General features: G+C 42.7%; 1 protein-coding gene across 2 annotated transcripts in view; it reads right to left on the bottom strand.

Moving 5' to 3' along the window:
* Positions 1-1,218: 1,218 nt before the first annotated feature.
* The window catches only part of SEMA4B (semaphorin 4B), a 66,546-nt gene continuing 40,163 nt past the window's right edge, over positions 1,219-27,601 (bottom strand). Inside the window, exons 2-14 of one of the 2 annotated variants that reach the window (XM_044279505.1) lie at positions 21,548-21,699; positions 21,392-21,454; positions 18,608-18,706; positions 14,385-14,496; positions 14,165-14,281; positions 12,430-12,587; positions 10,775-10,956; positions 9,817-9,967; positions 8,858-9,068; positions 8,659-8,774; positions 5,829-5,995; positions 5,648-5,742; positions 1,219-4,217 (exon numbers count right to left, since the gene is read on the bottom strand). In XM_044279505.1, coding sequence (XP_044135440.1) covers positions 3,439-4,217; positions 5,648-5,742; positions 5,829-5,995; positions 8,659-8,774; positions 8,858-9,068; positions 9,817-9,967; positions 10,775-10,956; positions 12,430-12,587; positions 14,165-14,281; positions 14,385-14,496; positions 18,608-18,706; positions 21,392-21,454; positions 21,548-21,699 — 2,402 coding nt within the window. In that variant the 3' untranslated portion in view covers positions 1,219-3,438. Of the gene's footprint in view, positions 4,221-5,647; positions 5,743-5,828; positions 5,996-8,658; positions 8,775-8,857; positions 9,069-9,816; positions 9,968-10,774; positions 10,957-12,429; positions 12,588-14,164; positions 14,282-14,384; positions 14,497-18,607; positions 18,707-21,391; positions 21,455-21,547; positions 21,700-27,601 lie in introns of both variants that reach the window. The other variant, XM_044279504.1, reaches the window with a different exon arrangement.

Consider the following 27,601-nt stretch of genomic DNA (forward strand, 5'->3'; position numbering starts at 1 on the left):
AGTGTAGCACTTGTAATTATTATGCAATTTTGTACTCTATATTGCAGTGAGTTGTCGCATTGCATGTTTTGTCTTTTAATGTTGTTCCCTGCCATAGCAATGTGCTCCTGCAGTTTGGTATGTGCTGACTGACCCCCTTTTTTGTCTTTCTTTACATCTGAGACCTTGTAATACTAATGAGTCACGTGACACCAGGGAGGGAAAATGGCTAATTGGGCACAATTTGGCCATTTTCACTTAGGGGTGTACTCACTTTTGTTGCCAGCGGTTTAGACATTAATGGCTGTGTGTGGAGTTATTTTGAGCACACACCAGTATTACACTGTTATACAAGCTGTACACTGACTACCATACATTGTATCAAAGTGTCATATCTTCAGTGTTGTCTTATGAAAAGATGAAATAAAATGTTTACAAAAATGTAAGGGGTGTACTAACTTTTGTGAGATATCGTATATTATTTGGCACATTATATTTAGTATGGTTTTTGTCCTTTGATTTCTGGTTGTGCACCCACAATACTGTCACATCCTTATGTCTCTTTATTAAAAATGATAGAGACTTGGCTATGTTTAGCTGCAGTACCAGATACAGCCTATAGGTAACACTGGAGCTGTTTCTGGGGAGTCCCTTTTTTTCCCCCTTTTCTAATCACAACCAGTTTATGTTATCTTTTACCTGCATCAGCTGAAGCTCAAACAATCCCCACCCCACAACTGACCCAAATTCAACTCTCCTGCTTGGCACAATCATCCAGGTATCAGTGTACATGATAAATTCAGAATGGTGAATGGATTTCACATGTTATTTTACACAGTTGGTCCCTTGCACAAAATGTTTGGGAAATTGGTTCCCACGGGATATCTTTTTCGATCGAAAAGAGGGGAGGAAACCTTCCCTAATATTCCCTTGGTGAATGTTTCCCCTTTCTCTTTGGTCAAGACATGAGCCTCCTCAAGAAAGATGTGCTGGAGAGTGGATTTTCTTAAAAGGGTTTTACAAGATTTTTTATAGGTCATCCATATTTGAAACCGGATCCCGTGGATCAGCTGTTTGAGAAGGCAGTGGTGCTCGCAGTAGTGCCGCCACCTTCTCACAGCTTAGTGCAGGTGACTTCACGTTCATTGGTCTCAAGTGCAATGTAAAATGTTCTGTAATAGATCTAGCAAAAATGCAAAATGTTACAATGCAAGTTTTCCAGAAAAAAATGAGAGTGCATATATTCCACATTTTATTAAAAATAAAGTGCTGTAATAAAAAATGTCCAGAAACTGCAAATCAACAGAGGGAAGCAGACTGTACAATAGGACTCACCAACACCACCTACTGACAAAACATTTGGCACAGAAAAGCGGCACATATACAGTATATTTACAACAGATGGGACGTTTCCATGCATGGGTTGTGATAAGGTGCGCGTTTCTATTGTTTTGCAACACAGGTAAAATTACGTCAGAGTCCTAGTGGTCTTCTATATTCAGTGTAGTACCGGTAAATATCCCTGTCGAGCAGCAGCTGGTTCACAGCATTGTAGATCTGGTAATTAGCATGCATGCTACAGATAGTCACTGATTTATGCATGTAGAATTGGCTACGGGAGTCGTATTATGTGGGAATGTGCTTTAGATCAGATGCTACTGACTCAATACTGTACATTCAAAGACTTAAAGAAGTTTTATCCAAATCAACATTGATCAATGCTCCTTCCATAAAATGAAAATTTCCATAAAGGTCTATGGACTATTGTTCTGTAACATGAATAGGAAAGTTGGAGCTTGATTACAGCTGAGGTACGTGTGCTTTGTAAAGAAGTAGCTAGACTACAGCCCAGCCCTTTAGTGCCATTCTCGTGGAGAGCTTGAAGCTCTCCTTGTGTATAAAAATGCTGCTTGCCTGGATGACCCTACATAGAGATCCTCGCAGCCTTATCTGCACAAAAGTACTTTGTGCAAGTCTATACAACATCTAATAGTACTCCAACTACTTTGGTATTTTAAACACTGCTCAGAGCAGACATTTATGGCACTCTAGGAGCGAAGAGCATGTGCTTGCATTCTACTCTCAGACACCCCACAATCAGTATCTTGTGTTAGCCAAGGAAGAGTGTGCCTACAGCTTCCATAACCTCTTTCATCTTATAGGTTACACCAATGACACAATGAGCCCAAGATGCATGACCATTCAAGCTTGTGTATGTCAACACAGTCCCACATTATGAAGGCACTGGAAAAAGTGTGACCGGCCAGATTCAGACATTTCACGAAGAATGAAATTCTGTTTCCCTACTGGTCACTTGGAATAATGGCATACAGAAAACATCCCATTTACACACACGTTCTCAGAAAACAAACGCAAATAAAAACCCATGACAAATACACAGTATTTACACCCCCCTCCCCCAAACAAAAAAAAACCCTATGTGTTGTAATTTCTAACAGATAAATTAAAGAATCCGTGTGTGTACCTTTTATACTTTAGGCAGATTATAGCTGGTTGTTGGTGCCATAACACCATTTCCTGGTTTCACATTTTTTTTAACAAAGCAAAAAGGTAATGAAAAAAATAAAATAAAAAAACATAATAAAAACACAATTAATATTAACAGAGGATCTAGTATATGGATGATCATCAGCAGTAGGTGCAACAAGTGCTCGTGATGATGATTGCTTGGACGATGTGGCAAATATCTGACAATTCCTCCGTCGAACAGGAGGGTTTCCTACACTTCTGTTGTGAGGCGTTTTGCAGTAGAATATTGCTACCAGTTGACAAGGTACCCGACTATTTTTGAACACCGTTTTCATGGCTAGTGCCAGACTCATTGTGCTTCTCGTAAAAATAAAACCTGTCAACACTGACACCATGTCCATTTGTTTTCCAGAATTACAAAGTCCAAATGCTCAGTGATCTACAAAATATTCACAGGTACAACGTTCTTGGTGATCTTCAAACATGGCAAGGCCTTGTGGATCTCCAATGACATTTGGTTTTCTCCTTTTTCTCCATAACTGATTCTCAATACCAGCCATAGTGGAGGAATAACACTAGTACTCCAACTTTCTACTAACCATGTGCAAATTACTCAAAGATGGTCCTTGTACACGGCTTATCAGATGAGTGTTGAAATGGAAATGTGCTACCTGGAAGCCAAGTGTGCACATGCTTCTAAACACAATTGTCCTTCTGTGTCTAGAAACCATGATGATGATGATTGTAACAGAAGATGATGTGCTGTCTTTCCACAATGTACACTTGTATACTTTCTGCAGTGAAGCTTTCCATATGTAGGTAGCCTGGGTTGACAATCAAGTTTTGACCATCATCATAAAGTTGCATGCACACACATAGAATACTTGTGGATCACAAAGCCTTGTTGAACAGGTGCCTGTGATCCCTTAAGTGGTTTGTGGCTACAGGAATGTCTTTTGTTTTAGTCTCTCATACCACAGAATCTCTTATTTCTGAGCCCAGTCGTACTCTTGGTCTTGGGCAGGTTGGAGATACCTCCACAAGAGTGTCCTTGACATTCAGAGGTCTTTTCTCTGATTCTGAAACTATTTTACTAGCAATCAAAGAGTCGTGAACAGGAGTGCTGATTATATAGTTGTCATTTAGAGTCTGATAACCTTTATGGTCAGCTTGTGGGATAGGAACACTGTTCCCATTTAGAGGAACATTTTCAGCATTTTTACTTGGCTTCTTGTTGGAATTTTCTACTGGTTTCAGAATTGATTTCATTCCACTGCGATGTTTATACAGAAGGCAAAATATCATGATGACTACTACCACTCCAAAAAGTATAGTCATTATTAAAAATTCATTCCAGTAAGATTTCCCTAATAGCTGGGCAGAGCTACTCCCCGAGGAAGAGGAAAGAAGATATTTTGAGGAGTTGACATCCTTGTCAATGGCACTAACGTGGTGAAAGATCATTTCTGTTTGGGTCCTTTGAGTGGTTGTCTTTATTGTACTGTCTGTTTGAACACAGTACTTTACCATCAGCTTTTTGAAATCCTTTTCTACTGACCAGCATTCAAATGTTCCCAGTCTTTCAGGGCTGTTCACAAGAATCAGGTCTCCCGTTTCGAATACAAAATATGAGGCATCAATAGGTTTCTCATTGTGAACCCACTGACGAGAGGCTAAGTTGGATAACAAGTTGCAAGGCAGAGTAGTAGCATTATTCGGTTTTAGCACAATCTTCTTACACTCAGGCTCTTCTGTGGATAAACCGTCAATGGATTAATAACCAATTCTACTGACTGTAATAATAAGCATCTATCTAGCTATCCATCCAATATCTATCTATTTTCTAATATCTATCTATTGTTTCCCATATCTATCTAATTATGTATCCAATATCCATCTCTCTTTCTAACTATCTTTCTAATATCTACCTATTCTATCTATCCATCAAATACCTATCTGTATATCTATCTTTCTATGATCTATCTAATTATGTATCCAATATCTATTTATTTAATATCTATCCATCTGTCTAATATATCTATTTATTTTCTAATATCTATCTATCTATCATCTATCTAATATCTAAATATCTCTCATGTAGTGTGTACACATTGTGGTGACGTGTACGGTGCAGTACGAGAGGCAGTGGGAACCTGCCAGTCCACACCCTTATTCCACATGGCCCGAGGTAATCTCAGCTGAGGCCAGCTGGGATAATCATTGGGGGATAAAGCAGACCTCAGTGTGTCAGTTAGGCCTCATGCACACGACCATTCCGTTTTTTGCCGTCTGCAAATTGCGGATCTGCAAAACACGGAAGCCGCCCGTGTGCCTTGCGCAATTTGCGGAACGGAACGGGCGGCCCATTGTAGAAATGCCTATTCTTGTCTGCAAAACGGACAAGAATAGGACATGTTATATTTTGTTTGCAGGGCTACGGAACGGAGCAACGGATGCGAACAGCACACGGAGTGCTGTCCGCATATTTTGTGGCCCCATTGAAGTGAATGGGTCCGCATCCGAGCCGCAGATGCGGACAAAAACAACGGCCGTGTGCATGAGGCCTTAGGGGGGAGAGAAGGAAGCCTGCAAAGGGTTTGTGTGGTCCCAGCTAGGAGGGCTGGGGGGGTGCCTGGTGACATCTGGAGAAGAGGGATGTCACATGGTCAGAGTCGGGAGGACTGCTGGACCGTATACCCCCAATGTATTGCATGGTCACTCCCAGGAGGACTGGTGGACCAAGCTAGGAAGCTGTCTGACCTCATGGCTGAGTGAAGCCGAATACCGCAGTGTGAACACTGACCTAGAGGTGAGTTAGGGAAAACCGCTGTATAGAGAGTGCCTAGCCGGGCAAGGATTTATTGTTTTGTGTTGATGTAAGACGTTGTGATGTGAAGCTGCGACTTCATTGTGCCAAGTGATGCAAAACTTGAAATAAAGCACTGTTTGAGCTTGAAAACCCTTGTGTTTGATGAGAAGTCCGTCATGGCCGCTCCAGTCAGAGAGAGCGATCCTTACAACATTTATCTTCTATCTATTATCTATCTCATATCCATCTACTATCTATTGATCTACTATCTAATTATCTCTATAACATCTCATATCCATCTACACAAACATTTGTTATTATTACACCAGATTTCATATTATTACACATCTCAGTCCTTCAGTGACTTACCAATTGATACAATAACCCGTCCTGAAGGTGCTGAGCTATTGGTCTGCTGGCAAAGTTTTTCAGTATCTGCATTTTCAATATCTTGCAGCCAGTGCCTGGAGAAATACAGAAAATAACAGTAAATAAAAAATCAATATGTACAGCCTGCACTGCGGAAAGGGACACCACAGGGACCACTTACTGGATGTTTGGATCATGTGAATGGTGGTGGACGCTGCGACAGCCTCTCTTGCTCCATGCACAATAGGGATCACGAGAGAGGATGCATTCCCCACAGCTCATGTACATACTGCAGTTTGAGACTGGAACTTGTACCACCATGGAACGAGACGAGGCGTAAACCAGGTTCTGTACAGGACACAACAACGTATGAGTTTGCAAGGTGACAAATGGAGAATCAAGGCGCGAGCAGTCAGTATATCTCTTCACACTGGTTAATAAGACTTAGATATTGATTTTTACAGAAAATGCCTGTTAATTAGTAACATAATTGTAAACGGCATGTGAGATACACATTGCCTAGCTGTCAGAAAAACTAATTGGCCTTCAGAAAAGGTGAAAGTGTACATGTGGATCTGTAAGAAAAAGAAAATCAATAGCACCATGCATGGTGGCACAGTGGTTGGCACTGTTGTCCTACAGCATTGTGCATCCTGGGTTACAATACAACTAGAGCAGGGATGCCCAACTTGCGGCCCTCCAGCTGTTGCAAAACTACAACTCCGAGCATGCCTGGACTTCCTACAGCTATTAGGGCATACTGGGAGTTTTGCAACAGCTGGAGGGCGGCAGGTTGTGAATCCCTGAACTAGAACACTCATCAATAGCTAATAGCTATGGCAATTCTGTTTAAGGCCCAAAATGATTCAGGATATAAAAAATAACCTTTATTAATTTTCTTTAAAAGAAACTGAATTACACTAATCTCTCTCATCGTGTGACATGTTTATTCTTTATCTGTGTTACATTCTCAAATAAAGCCTCTGGTGATATTAAAAAACAAAAAAACTATCAGTGTTATTGTTTTTCTTTTTTAGATTTTTTTCAATATATTGGTAATATTGGTAGCTGGTGTAGGAAAGCGCAAGGGCCCGTCATTGACGGAAGATATGTGTCACCGAGGTTCCTGGCCTCTGTGAGGTAAGAGCCGGTATTTTTAAGTGCCAGCGGCAGCTAGTGATGACTGATACTGTTGGTTATTTAGTGTGGCTGTAAAGTCGATCCGGGCCTGCTCTTACTTGGAGGGTGGCTGTTCCCCACATTCCAGGCCGGGTTTTGGTGAGGGATATAAAACCCAGCCAGCAGTCTCAGCTGGGCAGATTATCATCCATTTCACAGTGAATCTCTGTGGTTTGGGATCTGCATAATGTGTGCTGTACTAAAGGGCTGAGAGCTGCATTGCTGGGAAGCAGGCCCTAAAGCCAGTTGGGGACTGCTACTGCCAAAACCGCTGACAAGGTGAATGCTTTTTGTTCTGTGGACTTGCCATGGTGTGAATGAACACCAAGACGACAAACTGTCATTTTTGTTTGTGTGAATAAACACTGCACTGTTTAAGGCCTCATGCACATGGCCGTTGTTTTGGTCCGCATCCGAGCTGCCGTTTTTAAAGGCTCGGATGCGGACCCATTCACTTCAATGGGGCCGCAAAAGATGCGGACAGCACTCCGTGTGCTGTTCGCATCCGTTGCTCCGTTCCATGGCCCCGCAAAAAAAAAAAAATAACATGTCCTATTCTTGTCCGCGCTTTGCGGACAAGAATAGGCAGTTATATGTAAAGGCTGTCCGTGCCGTCCCGCAAATTGCGGAACGTGCACGGACGCCATCCGTGGTTTGAGGATCCACAACTAGCGGACCGCAAAACACACCACGGTCGTTTGCATGTGGCCTTAGTCAAACACTTTGTTTTTGCCCCTGTACTGCATCCGCTAATCTGCCTACCAGAGCGAATACCCACACTGGGTACGGATTTTATAATTATGACGGTGGTTATGTTGACTCACACACACCACCACTATATAGTATCAAATTGCAATGGTTGCTGTATACTGAGAATTAATAACTTATCTTTAGTAACACTCTTGTTACCAGTGTAGCAACTTGTTTCAGTTCCTGTTTGCTATGTATCAACTATCTTTCTCAGTATTAGGGCTCATGCACACGACAGTGTGCCCCCGTGGCCGTATTGCAGCCCTCATACAGCGAGTCCGCAATACACGGGCACTGGCTGTGTGCATTCCGCATCATGGATCGCGGACCCATTCACTTGAATGAGTCCGCAATCACGGAGATGCGGAACGGAGGCACGGATCGGAACTCCACGGAAGCACTACGGAGTGCTTCCGTGGTGTTTCTGGCCGTGCCTCCGCACCGCAAAAAAGTAGTGCATGCACTACTTTTTTGCGGTGCGGACCATCGCATGCTGATCGCGGACCCCATTCAAATGAATGGGTCCGTGATCCACATGCGGCTGCTCCACGGTCTGTGCCCGTGCATTGTGGACCGCAATTTGCGGTCCACAGCACGGGCACGAAGCCATTACGTTCGTGGGCATGAGCCCTTACTGAAATGCCAATGGTCGGGGAAATGCCAAAGATAACAGCAGACCCATTACTCACCTGATAAATTCCCTTCCGCCATTGTTTTGTGTGCCGCAGCCATGGAGTGCCCCATTGCCTATGTAACAGCTGGAACCAATAACTGGCCTCAGCGGCCTCTTGCCGTACACAGTTGAGGCCAATGACTAGCTTCAGCGATCATGTGGGTAGTCGGGCACGTCAGGACTGCAGCACAAAGACCAGAAGGGAGTGGGTGAGCGGTGGCACGGTCATGTTTGGGGATTTATCATCCTTATTATTACGCCATACCCATTCCCGTTGGCCAATTTTTTTTCATGGCGTGCATGAATTGATTCTGAGCGCAGCACTGGGATATACGCTGACACTTTATAAATGATGTAAACCTATTTTAACCATTTTGTAGCCTATTGCAAAATCAGCCAGCGTCCTTACCTTGCTGTGATCTATCAGTAGCTCCTGGACTGGATCTGCACTTGGAAACAGTTTAATTTCCTCAATAACGTGGACTTTCTTATTCACATGGACAGCTTTGTGCAGCCGACCATCATCTGTGGAATGGAAAGTAATATTACCACTGAACCCACTGTAATAAACTGGGATAGAATGGTCCGTGGAGTCCGGCCGCCATTACCTGTCCCCAGGAACATGACATCATAGGTTTTCTTCAGCCCCTTGACCCTCTGCACGCTGATCTGCTGGTAGATCATCTGTGACTGCAGCAGCAGAGGCTGGCTCCGCACAGGACTGTCCATCAAGAAGTGGTCTTTGATGAAGTTCAGTACTCTGTCCGGCATTTGCAGGGAGGAATTGATTTTCATGTTTCTTGCTTTATTAGTAATGCACTGTGGGGATAAATAAATGAAAAAATATGAACAAACTGTATAGTCGTAGCCAAGAAGCACCAATGAGCTGTGTGCCAACTGATATACAGATCGATCAATAGAACTGCAGAACAGATCATCTTCCACTTCTAATTGGCGCTAGTAAATATTAATAATAACAAAAGGACAATGCGTGCCTCAAATACAAATTCTGTGGAATAGGAATTAACAGGATTGTACATTTTAAAGAAACATGCTAAGATTAACGGGCTTTTTCTATAAACGGTCACAGACTGTGTGCAAGTCCTCAACATAGAAAAATGTAGATTGTAAACCCTACAGGGAGACGGATTCGGTGTAGAGCACTGTAGAATATGTTGGTGCTATATACTGTAAATAACAGAATATAAATAACGAGTGTAAAAAACTGCAAGAGCGGCAAGACGCTACCTGTCAAAATTCGGCAGGGTGTATACAGTTTGTCCACAAGGGGGCACTGTTGACACACATTATCCAATATAATGACAACTGCTTCTGAACTTTTATGTAGCACAAAGGATAATGGGGAGAAACAGGAACCGGGTCTGATCATCTGTAATTACTTAAAGCTCCATACATGGCTTTCTAGAACTTGCTGTGGTTTCAGATATACTCTTAGCCAGGTACATAATGGAATCTGCTAGTGCAGGAAGCTGCACTGATAACCATAGGATGAAAGATTATATTTTTCCTGGTCTAAAATATACTGTGAGGCACATGCGATACTTACAGCTCCAGGTCGTGGTTCCGGTACAGAATCGGTGTATGTACTCCACTGCTGAGACTCGCGGTTCACTTCCTTGTAGAGGCCACTGAACGCTTTCTGCACATCGCTCATTGGAAAGGCACATACAGCTGAACTCCCAACACCTCCCTTGTTCCTGGAGGGAAAAATACATTTCTCGAATTAAGTGGTGCGATTGCATCTACAACTCCCAGACCATTTATCAAATTACTACAGATATTATATAGGTTCCATATGTGTTTAATTATAGTGATCAGAAGTGATCCTGTAAACGCCATGCCGTTTTAACGGTCACATGAACAAGCTTTTGGAACTGAGAAGTAGGACAAAGTAGCAATTATAAAACAAAGGAAAGGCTGCGATGTAGTCCACAATACAAGGCTGTAATGAACTTTAAAAACAGCAATCACAGCTAAGGCTACTTTCACATTCACATTTTGGCTTTCCGTTTGTGAGATCCGTTCAGGGCTCTCACAGGTGGTCTAAAACGGATCAGTTTTGCCCTAATTCATTCTGAATGGAATGGGAACCACTCAGAATGCATCAGTTTGCCTCCGATCAGTCTCCATTCCGCTCTGGAGGCGGACACCAAAACGCTGCCTTCAGCGTTTTGCTGTCCGCTTGACAAAACTGAGCCAAACGTTTTCTCTGACACAATCTGGCACAATAGAAAACGGATCAGTCTTCCATTGACTTTCAATAGAGTTCATGACGGATCCGTCTTGGCTATGTTACAGATAATACAAGCTGATCCGTTTATGACGGATACATGCGGTTGTATTATTGTAACGGATCAGTTTTTGCAGATCCATGACGGATCAGCCCAAAACACGAGTGTGAAAGTAGCCTAAATCGCAGCATGGGACTTATAAAAGGAAAGCCAAAAATCTTGGGTGTTCCTCAAATTCACACATAGATCGAATGCCAATAACATTCTGCTTACCACTGCGAAGTAAAGACCCCATAAAACATGGTGTTCTTCCAATGTTCCTCTCCTGGAGTGAGAACAAACATGTCCTTCAAAACATTAAACGGGAAACCATCTTCTGGGCGAGTGCATAGAAGCTGGGCCTTCAAGAACGTAGTCCACTTCTTCTGTAGGACACGCTCGCCACCAAGGTCACCCTAGGAGAAGGACAATATAATGGTGTTAAAGGAGTCATTAAAAAAACAAAAATTGTTAGAGAATTAATACCGTGTTGGTGGTTAGGTTTTGGGATCTGAGAATTCATTGACTTTATAGACAAAGTCAGATATCATCATGACAAAAAGTGCATACAGTAGGATTTGCATGCCATTGATGTAGCCTCTGTGGCTCCTACAGGGTGGATGGCATCCGGGTCAACAGCTCAGATTGGCCCCATTCTCATTGTCCAGAGCTCCTGCACTATAACATAAGCAAAAGGTGGTGCACGATCCCTGGGATAAGACCACCCTGCAACTTGAAAAGGCCTTGGGGGTGAAGGGGAATGAGTGATGGTCTCAAAAGTCCAATGTATTGGTGTAGGGAGAACTAATTTTGAATGATGTTATACACACAACCTGCAATAAAGAAAGTCAAATCTGACAGTAGTTTATCTCCCCTGAGAGAGAAAATATTGGACATGTTGAAATCCAAATGGGCAATCCTTCTTTTCCATAATATCTGCTGTCTGGAAAGAGTCAGGAGACCTCCATAGGCTGACATTCATCTAATGTGAATTCATGCTATTTCCTACTATCCAAATCATCGGACATGGTTTCTTGAATGGCATGTGTTTCTAAATAGTGTTTTGCATTGTAGCCATAAGTGGGAATTTAAGGGCCTTTGAAGGACCAGAAAAATTGAATTGGTAATGCAGATGTGATCTCAGCCTATGAAATTTTAGAGAGGTCTTCTTGCAATCATATACTGTAGTATGAAGTCACTGAACAGAGGTCTTCAGCTGGTGCAGAGCTAACAGACTTTCTTCACTTTCAGCCCTTATACCACATTAAAGGGCTTGTCCACCATTTAGATACTAATGACCTTTTATTTCAGACAGGTCATCATTATCAGATCACCTCCACTGATGAGCTACCGATAAAGCCAGTAACATAACAGCGGATGGATGTGGGAGCAGAAGGTTCGGTTCACTGAGTTGTAGTCGTACTAGCATACTGCAGTATTAAACTTAATGGAAGCTGAGCTACAGTACCCCGGTCATGGTCACTACACAGTGGACTGAGCCTTCTGCTTCTGGCTCCATCCACTGGTATGTTTCCAGCGCCTGCTGCAAACAGCTAGTCTTTGGGGTGCTGGTTGTTGTACCCCCACTGATCTGATATTGATGATGTATTTATAGGCTGGGACATGTTAAGCTTGTTTCACATATGCATGAAACAGATCTGGCAGGCTGTTCTGGCTGGAAACGGCCTGTCGGAGCCTTCTCTGCCAGGTGCAACCGTGCACTGCTGGAATCCCGTATGGCCCCATTCACTATAATAGTGGTCGGGGGTATTCCGGCAATGCAGGGATGGATCTGACAGGCTATTCCCGGCTGGAACAGCCTGCCGGATCTGTTTCATGCATATGTGAAACAAGCCTTATACAGAAATGAAGTTTTTCAATACTCTTACCTTACATACTCGAGCAATCCGAGACACAATAGGGTTCTCAAAAAAATCAAACTCTTTTCCCGTCTCCGTAAAGAAGAAATAAATCTTATCATCGTCACCTATGGGGTTCCCTTCGGGAAGGTTCTCTGGAATATGAGCTGAGCCAACAAAAGCTGGATCTGCAATAACAAAGCAGAGGATAATGAGTTTAATGGCAGGTCCAGGGCACAGTTGATCACAGTGTCTGCAGCATCCCACATATGTGTGTGAAAGGGACACTTTAAATATCTGCCTATGTATTTGCATTGTATGGTATTTTCTATTATCAGGCTGGCATTGTCATTTCACCCATTCGCCCCTAGGTGATGCTGGTACCACATATATATATCTTGGGTGTGTTTAGTACAGGAAGTGAAGTTAGTTACTACAGAGTGTATGGAGGGGAGGAACAGGCATCGTCCACCATTTAGTCTGTCTGCTATTCCTACCCCTTGGTCATGGCCAGGCTAAGGGAGTACTGCAAACATTTATCTACAGCAGCCAAGCACAAGACCATAGGTCTATGTCTAAATATGAAGCAAGCCTAGTGAGGGTTACAGCTGAGTCTAGCCTATGGACCTCATCAGCACAAGTGCCTAAAAGCGACTTTCCAAGTGCAGGGACACAAATGGATAATTAGTGCACAGAATTGTCCTTATTCACTAGAAGCCTTCCGGGATATAGTGGAAACCTAAAAACCTGAATACTTCAGGAGAGCATCCTGCAAATAATGTAGCAGAAGACTGATGCCTGCCACGAGGGAGAACGCCTTTATTGGATAGATCAAGATAAGTGGAAAACAGCATATTTAGTACCAGAGTGCTATTGTTGGGACTTGAAGTAAATATACTCAGTCTTTGCCCGTCAAGTAACAGCATTAGAAAATCCCTCCATTGACAATTGCCTAAACCTGATATAAGGTTACAATTACCTTAACATCTGAATGATTACTGGTGCCATACGAATGCACTTTATTAATGGACTGTAACATCTGCCTTGAGATTATTGATTCAAATAAACGTTCAATTGTTTTACAACAACTGACTCTTCATTACCACTACTACACTCAACATTTGCACCTTACGGTGCTGGCGTCACGAACACAGGTGCCCAGCCACCAAAGCACCCTAAGCATACCCATTACCATTAGGGCACCTCAACTTCCATCTGGCTGGTGTTCCCTGCAATAGAGAGTGCCCCGGAGGATTTAGTGCCGTCTTCCCATCCACTGCACTGCTGGCACAGGGGGGCTCTGCTAACAGTGAGTAAATGAACTACTACCCCCATCGGCCCACCGTAACCTAACATGTTTCCCCTGCGGACCCGGCACGTTGCATGTCTACACACACACACACACACACACATCCCAGTCGGATTAGTATTCTTGCTATGCTCTTATTTACACCTAGAAAGTACTCATCCCCAATAATCTCCAAATATGCCTCCATTGTTGCTTTCTCTAAATTATACTGATACAGCCATATCCTCCTTGAATATAGTAACTTAAATGGTCGGTTCTTTCTGGGATTATGAGCAGAGGAATAGTAATCCCCAACAAGGAGTTCCTGCTAGTTCAGCTATAGAGAACAGTTGGATTACAGGCAAATATTTGCAATTCAGGAAGGTTCTGCATACATCAAACACAGTCCCTGATCTCTATCAAAAGCCATGTTATGTCTGAACACATTCTTATCAAAGACGTAAATCAAAGGTCAACCTTGGAGCCAGTTCAAGGAGGTCTCAGTCTTCAGAGTAATCTTGTTGTCTTCACTCTTGTAGATAATGGGCTCATTTCCTTGGAAGGTACTGACAGTGCCTCCATACAGGTCCCCATCTGGCACCAAGACAGAAGAATTGAGTAAGCAGTGTACAGTATGTAAAATCGTGAAACTATGACTGAGGAAACTATGCTAATCTCTTGGAGGAGCTCTACTTACCAACCATTATGGCTGAGGACTTATACTCTGGATCAAACGGGCATCGGCCCTTTCCATCTTCCATGACAGGATTACCATTTGAATCTGTTTCCAAAGTAAAATCATCGATTTTCTACAATGAAAAAAAAAAAGAAATGTTTGATCAGTTGGTGAATTGTTAAAAGTAAAGTACAAGAAAACATGTCAGCAAGAAGATACCTAAAACTCCACGCAGATCTTACCTCCATTATATTTGAATCTACTGTAGGACCCCAACTAAACACACAGGTTTCAGTAGGACCTCATCTAAAATGTATGGGGACAAGTAATGCAGAAATACTAGATACTCTACTAGATGTCCAATTAAATTAGTTAGGGAGGAGAGGAAAAAGAATGTCCAACCTTAGGGTATTTTTTCGTAATAAATAAAATAATTTGTAAGGTACACCGATATGATATTATCACTCATTATCACATATTTACCATTAAAGTCAATAGTAACGGAGTAAAAAAACTGCCACGCTGATCTCATCAGTTGTTTAACCCATGGACTGAACCAGTTTTTAATAGGACCAGTTCACCAACATGAATTCATTTTGATATTTGGTCTATATGACTTTCACACTAGCGTTACTCTTTTCCGGCATAGAGTTCCGTCAAAAGGGCTCTATGCCGGAAAAGAACTGATCAGGCGTATCTCAATGCATTCTGAATGGATAGAAATCCATTCAGTTTGCATCGGTATGCCTTTCGTTCAGTCACTGTCAGGCGTTTTGGCCGGACATAATACCGCAGCATGCTGCGGTATTATGTCCGTCCAAAATGCCTGATCAGTCGCTGAAATGCATTAATTCCCATTGACTTGTATTAGTGCTGGATCCGGCATTGCAAAACAACTGAAGGACGGATCCGTCCTTCCGGTCTGTGCATGGCAAGCAGAGAGACGGATCCGTTCTTGCAAAGCATTTGTAGACGGATCTGCACCTGGATCCGTCTACAAATGCTGTCAGTTGTCACACTGATCGGTGGATCCGGCATGCAGCTCCGACGACGGATCTGCCTGCCGGATCACACTAACGCTAGTGTGAAAGTAGCCCAAGGCTACTTTCACACTAGCGTTTTTCTTTTCCGGCACCGATTTCCATCAAAAGGGCTCAATGCCAGAAAAGAACTGATCAGGCATATCCCCATGCATTCTGAATGGAGAGTAATCCGTTCAGGATGCATCAGGATGTCTTCAGTTCAGTCATTTTGACTGATCAGGCAAAAGAGAAAACCGCAGCATGCTACGGTTTTATCTCTGGTGAAAAAAAAACAACAGAGACTTGCCTGAATGCCGGAATTTTTTTCCATATGAATGTATTAGTGCCGGATCTGGCATTCAAAACACCGGAATGCCGGATCCGTCCTTCCGGTCTGCGCATGCAGACTGAAAAAAAAGGTGGAAAAAATAAATACCGGATCCGTTTTGCCAGATGACACCAGAAATGCATTTCAATAAATTTTTCAGACTGATCAGGCATTTTTAAGACTGATTAGGATCCTGATCAGTCTTACAAATGCCATCAGTTGGCATACGTATGCTGCAGCGACTGAACTGCTTGCCGGATCTCTCTGCCGCAAGTGTTAAAATAGCCTCAGGCTGCTTTAACAGTCAGTGTTTGTTCAGTGATATCCATCAGTGACTGTGAGCGAAAACAAAGGTCAAAAACACAGAACAGACGCAAATCTTTCCATATAGCTTATCTGTGTGTAGAATCTACTTCTGGTTTAGTCTTGTGAAAGCGGCCTAAGGCCCCATGCACAGGGCCGTATCTGTTTTGCCGTTTGCGTCCAGCACTTTCTGTGTGCCCCACTGTCAAAATGCCTATTCTTGTTCCCAAATGGACAAGAATAGGACTTGTTCTATCATTTGCAGCACAGCCATAAGGATGCGGACAGCACACGTCTGCAATTTTTGGATGCCCAATAAAGATGAATGGGTCTGCGTGCGATAAGCAGAAAATGCGGATCGGATGCGGACCAAAAATACAGTCATGTGAATGAGGCCTAAAGCTGAAGCTGCATGGGGATCTTAGCTGTGACACTCACGGTGCAGCCACTGAACAGAAAGGGGTCGCAGAATGGCTCCAGCAGTGTCGGATTTTTACGAATCTGGGGTTGCGGTTGTGGCAACTTGTGAGATGCACTATGATCACATTTACAGCTGCAGCGCTAGACAGTGATCTTTGGTTGTAACCAAGCCTTTCATTCCAGGTCTTCATCACTTGGCTGGAATAGAGAGGCTCTAAAGACCGTATCTCACTCTGAAGGACCCAAAATGTTCATGCATTACATGCACAGTCCATTGACTTCAATGGGCTCTGGGTAATGCTTCCTTTTCCTTGGTGCTGCAGGAGAATTGACCACTTGCTCACAGTTCACTCAGATTGAAGCCGATTACTGGGGTCCCATCAGTAGAAAACGTTATGGGAACCTTCTAACAACAAGAAATTGTCCAAACTGGACAATCCCTTTAAGGGTGTGTTCACATGGCAAATTTTCCACTGTAAAAATCTATCACAGTATCTGGGGAAGAAATCAAAGACTGACCATCCTTCTGCAGATCTGCACTAACAACTGCTGTGGGTCTCCACGTGGCTTAGCGCCATTCAATGGTGCTACTCCGCATGCGACTGAACTGCTGCGTTTTCCATACAGAAACTGCATGAAGAGGTGACATGTCACTTCCTGATGCGGATTCCAAATCTGTGTTGGGATAATCCTCAGACACATGAATGGCAAAGCGGGTTTCCATCAGAAACTCAGAACCTTAACCAAAACCATAAACTGGAACCTTATGGTATGACCATACGATGCGGTCGTGTCGAGTACTGCGCAGCCGCAGCGGGTTCTAATTAAAATAATGAAGTCCGCACTGTTTAGTTGGTCTGCATTGTTAATGATCGCGCGGTATTATGACTGCGCCGTGTGATCGCACCCTTGCTGCTCGCCAGATACATGGCATCTGCTCTTATTTTGTGCTACTTTTATATACCGGACCTCGCGCTCCACATACCTTAAGCTCTTCCTGCAGCAGATGTACAGATGTGTGTCAGTGGCATGGGATTTTATAATTGCCTTCACAGCGAGGGAGGCAATGAAGCAGGCAGGATTTGTTTGCGTGTGCCTGTTTACACTGATTCCCTGCTAGCACGGATGCCCATGTGCATCAATGCATCTGTGCAGAGACAATCCCAGCTATGCTTTAGTCAGCAGTAGTTGGCATATGGATAAATATTGATATCGTTAATAATCCTCAGGTATTTTAGAGATCCATGCGTCTTCTGTTACTTTAATCTGATGATCGGTAACTGCTTAGATGCCACTTCCCAGTAATGACGTGCTGAATTAGGTTTGTTGTGGGTGTAGTCGCATAAGATGTAGGTGTGAAGGGTGTCAGTATGGGTGACACAGGCATGGATTGCCATCTTGGCTGGTATCAGACATCGATACAAGTGAAGTCACCACCAGAAATAACAGTGGGCAGACTCTATACACAGAACCAGTTTCAGCCTATGGCCTACATACAGTACATAATAATGCCTCATTCATGGGACCAGACAAAGTCCTGGAATGTGACTAACCATACACTTAATATATGAGGATTATACAACCTGGGGGCCTTATTAAAGGGCATCTGTCAGCAGATTTGTACCTATGAAAATGGCTGACCTGTTACATGTGAGCTTGGCAGCTGAAGACATCTGTGTTGGACCCATGTTCATATGTGCCCGCATTGCTGAGAAAAATGAAGTTTTAATATATGCAAATAAGCCACTAGGAGCAATGGCGGCATTGCCATTGCTCCTAGAGGCTCATTTGCATATATTAAAACATTATTTTTCTCAGCAATGGGGACACATATGGACATGGGACCAACACAGATCCCTTCAGCTGCCAACTATTAACCCTTCAGGTTTCATCCATACAATAACCATTGCAGGCAATGGTTTTTGGTCTGGCTGACAGCAGGATCATCTTGCTGGAGATGTGAAGGCGCCCTAAATGAAAGAAATGCTATGTATTTGCAGTGTTCATGTACACAGTATAAAACTGCTTTTCATTTGTTTTAGGGCACAAATTCCTCTGGTGATATTTCCACAACAGCCATATATTCCTTATAAAAGAATAATCCATGTCATTCCTAGCCCAACCCCGGCAGGGTGTGACTGCTTCCAATATAGTTAAAGAAGTGCACTTACGATGTAGGTGCAGTTGGGGCTGAAGGCGTACGTTCCACAGGTGTAGAGGTGTGTGCTGTTCACCTGCAGGAGGATCTTAATATAGTTCTGACAATCTCTCTGAAACAATAAGAAAATCAGATTCAGGTTATTTCCGCTCATATTGCCCATTATTGATCATTAACTCATTGCATGTCTCCATCAGAAGCCACCGTCATCACAAGTGAGAGGCAGAAAAGGCACACCTACACTCTAATCACTTATAAGCTGCTTCCAGGGTCATACATTTTCTGGGATCTGTCCTGCTCGAGTCCATTCCAGTCTTTTTACCTCTTCAGTAGTGACTTTTTTGGAGCTCAGGTTGACTTTGCAAAATTGAGCTTTTTTTCAATTTCCAGGGCTGACAACCACTGCATGGCATTGAACATCTATATAGGTATAAAGGACACCTCCCCTAAATCTCCTACACAAGAGGTGATGCCTTATAATTATGTTATACAATGATAAATACACACTCTTCAATGACATCATTTATAACCCCAATTATTAATGGGAACAGACATGTCCCCATGTGGTGATATACTTGATGCCATCGAAGTCATGCGATTCATGCGTGGTGATGCATCAGTGTAAATGTATTGTACTATAAAATTGAATCCCTCCCCGGATAAGGATTATTACAAGGTTAAAAACTACACAATTAGCAAAATTAGTTATCTATGGACTCTCTTTAGTCCTCAAATAATTAAAAGATACTGTAAATCCCACATCCATTTTGCTTAGTAAATAAGTAAAGCTCTACACCAGTTGACTGCAACTTGTAGTTCTTCAACCATCCCAGTTTGCCCAACATGATCTAGAGAAAAGACCTGACAGAGATGAGGCACCTGAACCTGAAATAAAGACCTATCACAGTGCAGTATAGGGGTCACACCAAATTACTTTCTGATCTCTAAAAAGTATCTCCAATTTCAATACACTCTGGAACGGTCATGCCCATGAGCTGGGACCTGGGACCTCCAATGACAGGCCAAATCAAAGGGTTCCTAACACTTTAGGCACCTGTCCGTTCAACTTTTTAAACTCAAAAATCTCCAGATGCATGGTGAAGACTTGACTATAACTTTATACATAGGCAAGTCCCAGCAACTGGTAGAAGTGTGAACTTACGGACCCCACAGATCTAAACTTGCGACACTGCTCGATGACCTGGTAGAAATTTGCTAACATTTAAATAACTTTGAGGACCAGAAGCTATTTATGGTGACACATATGCAGGACATCTAGAGGTGGAAAACACGGTTTTGCAGCACAGCAGATCTTTTTTCATCCATTCTCTTTTCCCATACAGGAATATGTGGCCATTTTACCAGTATTTGCTGTACCCAAGCAGATCTCTACAAACACAGGACACAAACCTTTTAGCTCCTGTTTACCATTTTGTATTTAAGAAGGAGGTCAAGCACAGTGCTCATGCAAATACGACTCTGTGTAGAGGATACGTGTAACAAGGGTGTGGTTGTACTTTGGACAATGGGTATGTATTCTGTGTCTTAATAGTCTTAAGTGCGGATTACTTTTTTCATTTATTACGTAAAAGAAATCAGAACAAATAAAATATCTATACTGCATCACTATCCCATGGGAAACTCTTCCTTTTGGAGGAGTCTCTGGTATGGCTGATATGAGATAGGTCTTCTCTAGAAGAAATAGAACCAATTGACATACTTTTTCCCATGGAACACTGCCTGTAAGGAATTCTCCATATGCCCGCTGGACCTCTTCAATGAGAAGCGGTATCGCCTCCCCAGTAATTTTAAGTTAAAGGGACATTTTTACTATTGTGATTAGATTTAAAAAGGGTTCTTTGGGACCCACCTGAACACATTTATCAATGCAGTCACGCCACTCTTCTGCATTTATTTTTTTACACCATATTTATGGAAGACCTACAAATATTTCGAGACGCTGCAGCTCATGGCTAGTTCCCCTGAAGCAAATGGGAGATTTCCAATCTCAAATATATTAGTTATGTGTAGTGTTGAGCGAACGTTGTGTTCCAAGTTCGACGTACAAGGTTTGGGTTATCTAACAATTCCATTATGGATTCCGTTACCATGGACTATAAGTTATGGGCCGTGGTAGCAGACTCCATAACAGAATTCTTAGATAACCCAAACCTTGTATGCCGAACTTGAAACACAAAGTTCGCTCATCCCTAGTCTTGGGTATTATTTAACATTGGAAAGTAGAGGAAAATCAAGGAGGAAAAAATGAAAAAGTGAGCCTCTTTTATTGTGGCACCTCATGACACAGGAGCACAGGTATGTACTATAATGCCTCCTGGGCAGATCATGCTTCAGGATCACTGTGGGATCTTATCAATTTTATTCACAGGAAACAAATATCTTGGCCCCTCTTTCAGATCTTTAACAAGACTAGAGACTGCAAACATCAACTAGAAGAGACTTGTCAATATGCCTCCTGGGTGATCACCAGATTGTTTCAAGCTTCCTTGATGCCGGGTTGGACAACTGGAAGATAGCCACATACCCAGCTCAAACCACCGGCAGTCAGTCACCCTGCAGCCACAATGCTTCTGCTTACTGTTACTTTACACCCATAGATGTCTCAATATGTGGTAAAATAAGCAACATTAGCTGCAGTGTTACAGCTTGTATGGGCTTCTTTAACAGTCACCACATGTGTCGCAACTATATCTGATGCAATATCATCAGTAGCAATAAAAATGGAGGTCTTTGCGTTGAGTAAGCAGTACAATAGTTTATGTACAGGAGAACATACCTGGGCATCTTTTCCCTTGAAAGTACATTCCTTCTTTTTACTGTCTTCTGCTTTCCACGTTAACTGCAAAATGTAAATAAGAAAGTAAATCATTAAAAATTACCATTGGTGATAAGGTGGGTGGCCACTATTAAAATTAAAATCAGAAACACCTACCATTGACAGCGAGGTAAAGTTAGCACTACTGAGGGAGAATAGGGCTTCCCTGGCCCCTACATATAGGGTGCTGCCATCTTTACTGAGCAGTAGGGTTGTGTAATGGCTGACTCCTTCTTCCTCAAACCTCTTTACTTTCCTGTCTGGAGAACCTACAAACAGGACAAAACATATGAGTTTATTAGGCAGAAACAAATAGGATATGATATTAATTTTATGTGAAGTATATAGTAAAATGTAATAAGATGCCATCTTCTAAAGAACATTAGGACAAAGAACAGAAATAATTGGCCATAGCCACGGACGTTACCAACATAGAACCTCAAAGTTTCACATTCATAGCGTTCTTAGGCTGGCAATAGACATTAATAGCTGCATTTGGCCAACTCCCCTGCCACACATACACAGGTGCTCTCCATAGGGAATGTGGGGTAAGCTGCTGCAAAAGTCCTCTAGCAGTGGCTTCTCTCCTCTCAGAGCAAAAAGATCGGACATGTTGAACCCCAACTGCCCACTCTACCTCTCCACCCACATCTGCCATCGGACAAGAGTAGGGAGGCCTCCATACATTAGATGGCCAGCCAGTCCTGAGATTTGTGGGTTTGGCCAATATTCATGTAATGTGTATGAGCAGCTTCAGTTTGTATGCATCTGGAAAAGTAAGATGGTTATCATGAATACAAAGGCAAAGGGACAGGGAGATCAGAGGCAGCATTCACACCTGGTCCCTGGTGTCTACAGAAGCTCAAAAGACCTCTGCAGTACCATAAATTGCATGTGACAAATGGATAGCACAGGACAATCTAAAGGCTTTCCTTTCCTGGTGTGTTTTTTTAGCGATATATGCTACTATAGACCATTGCACTGAAAACAAATGGTTTATATCCATCTCATGTTAGCCACACAGACTCAGAAGTAGGTGCCATGAATGAGGGGATTCAGATTCAATTTATAGAAAAAAAAAAAAGAAGAAAAAAAAGGGAAATGTTTTTGTAAAAAGTGGAAAAAAAATAGGGGAAAAAAAACCCTTCACAGCTGGAAAATTAAGTGAATAAAAGAGAAGCTGAGTCAGTATTCATGGTATTCATTCCCTCACCAACACATGCGCCGCTCCAATCAATTGATCCCCAGTGGGGAGGTATTCAGGACCGAGTGGCACAGGATAAACTGTGTCCTTTGAATAGTTTTCCAGTTCATTAACAACCATGAGGTGATCACTATTCCCCTCTGCAACTAGCCAACTTCTCGTTTCCTACGGCAAGCTTCATAGCACATACTCCATGTGCTGCCAGATACAGATCTTTGGCTCAGAAACACAATATCAATATGTTGAACAGCAGGACTGCTGCTCTGCTCCAAAGCAAGAGACACAAACCTTCTGGAACAGTTCACAAAGTTTATTAACTATGTGATGGATGAGGGGTCCAAAGGATATATATGATGACCTGTAAATCACTAGGAATTATATTCCCTGCATTAATGGGGTTTTTCCAAGACTTTATAACTGAAGACCTATCCTCAGGATAGGTCATCAGTATCTGATCAGTGGGGGACCTCCGCCGATCAGCTGTTTGAGAAGGCACGCCATGGCCTTCTCGCTGCTTTCCCTAGACCAGTGACGTCCCGTTCATCAGTCACGTGGCCTAGGCGCAGCTCAGTCCTATTTAAGTGAATGGGGCTGAGCGCAATACCAAGTACAGCCGCTATACAATGTACAGCGCTGTGCTTGGTGAACAGAGAGAAGGCCCTGGTGCTCACAGAAGCTGCACTGCCTTCTCAAAAAGCTGATGGGTATGGGTCCCGGGTGTCAGACCCCCACTGACCAGACACTGATTACATAGGTCATCAATTCTAAATTCTTAGAAAAACCTTATGGTTCCCATAGCTTCTCTAAAGAACACACTTGGGAAGATTGAACCAATCATTTACTATACTTTTGTGGCATAAAATAGTAGCAAATTATAGTTCATGCCATAATATGAATAATAATAATCTTTATATAGCGCCAACATATTCCACAGCGCCTTACAATTCAGGGGTTCATGTACAAACAGCAACAGACAAGCCGATTATTACAACAAGGGGAATGAGGGCCCTGCTCGCAAGAGCTTACAATCTATGAGGGGATAGGGGTGACACAAAATCATCATTTGCAAAAAAAAATTCACTCAAAAGTGGTGAGAACAGGCTTAGCATAAGAGGAAGGGCTAGCCGCAGCCAGACGATTTGATTGCCAGAGACTGGCGTAATTTTAACTCCGCTCATAGCTTCCATACATTAGATTTTCTGGTGCACAGATTACCAGAAAAGCCCCTCATTTAATAAAAGGCCTGGTCCTCTTAATACATTTGGAGCCACGTAGGAAACACCAGTCTTAGTAAATCTGTCCTGGGTATATGTGAAGAAACCTAGACACTCTGGGACACCTATTGCCTGGAAAGGTCACCTTCAAGTAGCCACGTACATAGATTGATAGTTGAACAACCACTAAATGGCAATAGTCTGGTGAACGGCTGTTCCACCAACGCAGTCATAAACATTTTAGCCTGCCACAGTCGTTCAAACATACATGTCCAAAGGCACTGGGTGAAGGATGAACGATCTTTCTGGGAACATGCAAAGAAAGCTCTTTTGTAGACTATAGAAAATGTTACCCTTTTTCTTTCAGACACGGACAGTCTATCATGGGTTGGCTAGACATTCGTTTCATGCTTCCCCCGACCAGCGATCGTTTTGATTGAAATTGTCAGTTTCGATCAACTTTAGAATAATCTGTATGGTCACCTTTAGATATCAAGCCTCCTCCAACAAATTCTATTGTGTATTATTTTAAAACAATATATGTAAATTAAATAATTTTACTAAGCCGTGGCAGGGGCGATAAAACGATGGACTATAAGGACACTAAACCACCTGCAGAAACTGGAATACTCTTCACTAGGAGATGAATGTGCCGGGCTGACAAGAGTAATGAAGAGCAAGCTTAGAAGATATTGTTCTCCTCAGTGTCCGGGCCTCCTGTGAGGCGTGATCCACAAATGCAGCCTGACCTTTGTCATCTTTCATGCCGTGTTTCACAACATTAGACAGCGTTCTGTGATTAGTGTTCATTAGCTTGTCTGAACAGCCTTGACATTTTCCAGTTGTGACTTGTCAGAGGAAATGAAGTTCACGTTACTTGTAGCTTTCAGCATTAAAAAAATACTGCTGGTGTACTCCATGGTGGTGGTGGCTTTTGGAAATTTTTGAAAACTGGGAAAAACATATCAGAAGGGGACATTATTTGTCGATGCCTATACAAAGCTGTAAAGAGATTGTCACCATTCAGATCCTGTCCCCAGTTGGGTTCACGGTCTAATTTCCATGTATCTCATTCGAACACCCAAAAGCCAAGTGAAGGCAGCCATGCACATGAGATAACTGTCAGGCAGACAAGTATCTCTCGGACCCTCCCCACACATGCATGCCTGGCTGAACATGGGAGAAAGCTGCTGCCAGACAACTCTGGTGGAGGCATTCTCCCTAAAAAAAACTAAAGAATCGGATACGTGTTGATATCCAACATGCCCAATCCTTCATCTGCCATCAGGGGAGAGTAAGGAGGCCCCAATATAAATTTGATGTTTGGCTGATCCTGCCGACATACATTTAATGTGTATGGCCAGCTAAACAGGACCAGTCACCGCTCCTGACATGTCTGCTTTAGTAACTACTTGCATTCCCCATGAAATAAAAATTCTCGATTATCTATACTTTTGACTCTGTGTTGTGCCATTCCTTTATTATTCCTTCTAGAAGTTATGAATTATTAGTAGTTTACAATGAAGGTCCAGAAGGAGGTGTGTCCCTGGACTAGTCTGACACAGCCATCATTGATTGAATAGTGTCAGACTGTACAGGGACACACTCCCAACTGGTAACACCCATCTGGACCATTAATGTAAACTGCTAAAAATTCTCACAACTTCTAGAAAGGAATGGCACACCATAAAGTCATAAGAACAAATGCTTACAAGATATTACAAGAGGAATGAAAGTAGCTGCAAAAAAAAACATGTCCGGAGAGGTTACAATTCCTCTGTAAGACCTCTGTATCTTTTTTAAATGTGGGCGGTAATCTATAAGACCTGTTTCACACGAGCGAGTTTTCCGTCAGGGTGCGATGCGTGAAGCAAACGCATAGTATCCTGACCCAATCATTTTAATGTGTTTTTTACGCATCATTTCTGCATTCAGGAAAAATCTCAGCATGTTCTATATTCTGTGTTTTTTTCACGTTTTCCATAGAAGTGAATGTGGCTTCAGTGAAAAACGGAAGGCATCCGGATGCAATGCGTTTTTCACTGATGGTTGGTAGAAGATGTAGCAGTTTCTTTTTACGTGCGTGAAAAACGCATCAGAAAACGACTGCACCCGCACAGAAAAAAACTGAAACACTGAACGCAATTGCAGAAAAAACTGACTGAACGTGCATCCAAAACCATCAGTTTTTTCCTGAACAGACCCCAAAGGGGGGCAGGGTGTGGGGTAAGAGTTTGTGCAACCACCTTGAAGTTATGTCAATGATTATATAATTATTGATATAACAATCACTTCCTTTACACCGGGGAATGTTCCAATAATTATTAATACATCGGACAGTCCTGCAGGGTACAATAGAGAACAGCTCACTTTAATAAGTCTACTTTCACACTAGCAGTTTTGCTGGATCCGGCAGGGTTCAGCAAAAACTCTTCCGTTACTGATAATAGAACCATCTGCATCAGTTATGAACGGATCCAGTTATATTATCTTTAATATAGCCAAGACGGATCCGTTATGAACTCCATTGAAAGTCAATGGGAGACGGATCCGTTTTCTATAGTGGCAGATTGTGGCAAAGAAAACAGATCCGTCCCCATTGACTTGCATTGGAGGTCATGCCGGATCCGTCTTGCTCCGCATCTCAGGACGGAAATCAAAATACAACATGTTGCAGTTTGCTCTCCGGTCTGGGAACGCAACTAAACGGAACAGACTGCATTTTGAAGCATTCCGTTCTGTTCAGTTACGTTTTGTCCCCATTGACAATGAATGGGGACAAAACTGAAGCGTTTTTTTTTTCCGGTATTGAGCCTCTATGATGGAACTCAAAACCGGAAAACTAAAATGCTAGTGTTAAAGTAGCCTTATTCACCCATTATACGTGATACTATCAGAATGCAAGACAATATTTATTTACCGGACTCCACACACACATATCACTTCTCAAGAGAATTTTGGAAATGCTACAGGACATCATATCTGGGCAGCGTGTATTGTGTATTGAGCCGCTGCCATATTGTGTCAAGGTCTTAACGTAGCCCTGGCCCATCTGTTGGACAAGTGTGCTTCACATTTGTGCTGAATACAGATTCATTAGAAAAAGCAAACATCAGTTGTGGTTAACGCTGGAAGAGCAACACAGGGCGACCATTGTACCTCATAATAAAAACACCCCCCGGCCAAAGAACTTTGAATTTTACAGGGTTATTTAGAATTTGTAAAACCATCTGCAATAATAAACAGTGGTTTTTAGCAGAACAGATTTAGGCTGGTTTCACACGGGTGTTGCGGGAAAAGGAGCGGGTGAGTTGCGGGAACATGCACGATTTTTCCGCGCAAATGCAAAACATTGTAATGCGTTTTGCACGCACGTGAGAAAAATCGGCATGTTTGGAACCCAAACCCGAACTTCTTCACAGAAGTTTGGGTTTGTGATCGGGGTTGTGTAGATTGTATTATTTTCCCTTATAACATGGTTATAAGGGAAAATAATAGCATTCTTAATACAGAATGCATAGTACAATAGCGCTGGAGGGGTTAAAAAAATAATAATAATTTAACTCGCCTTAATCCACTTGCTCGCACAGCCCGGCTTCTCTTCTGTCGTCTTCTTTGCTGTGTACAGGAAAAGGACCTGTGGTGACGTCACTCCGGTCATCACATGGTCCGTCACATGATCTTTTACCATGGTGATGGATCATGTGATGGATCATGTGATGACCGAAGTGACGTCACCACAGGTCCTTTTCC

This window comes from Bufo gargarizans, chromosome 2, assembly GCF_014858855.1.
Source record: "Bufo gargarizans isolate SCDJY-AF-19 chromosome 2, ASM1485885v1, whole genome shotgun sequence".
Lineage (NCBI taxonomy): Eukaryota > Metazoa > Chordata > Amphibia > Anura > Bufonidae > Bufo > Bufo gargarizans.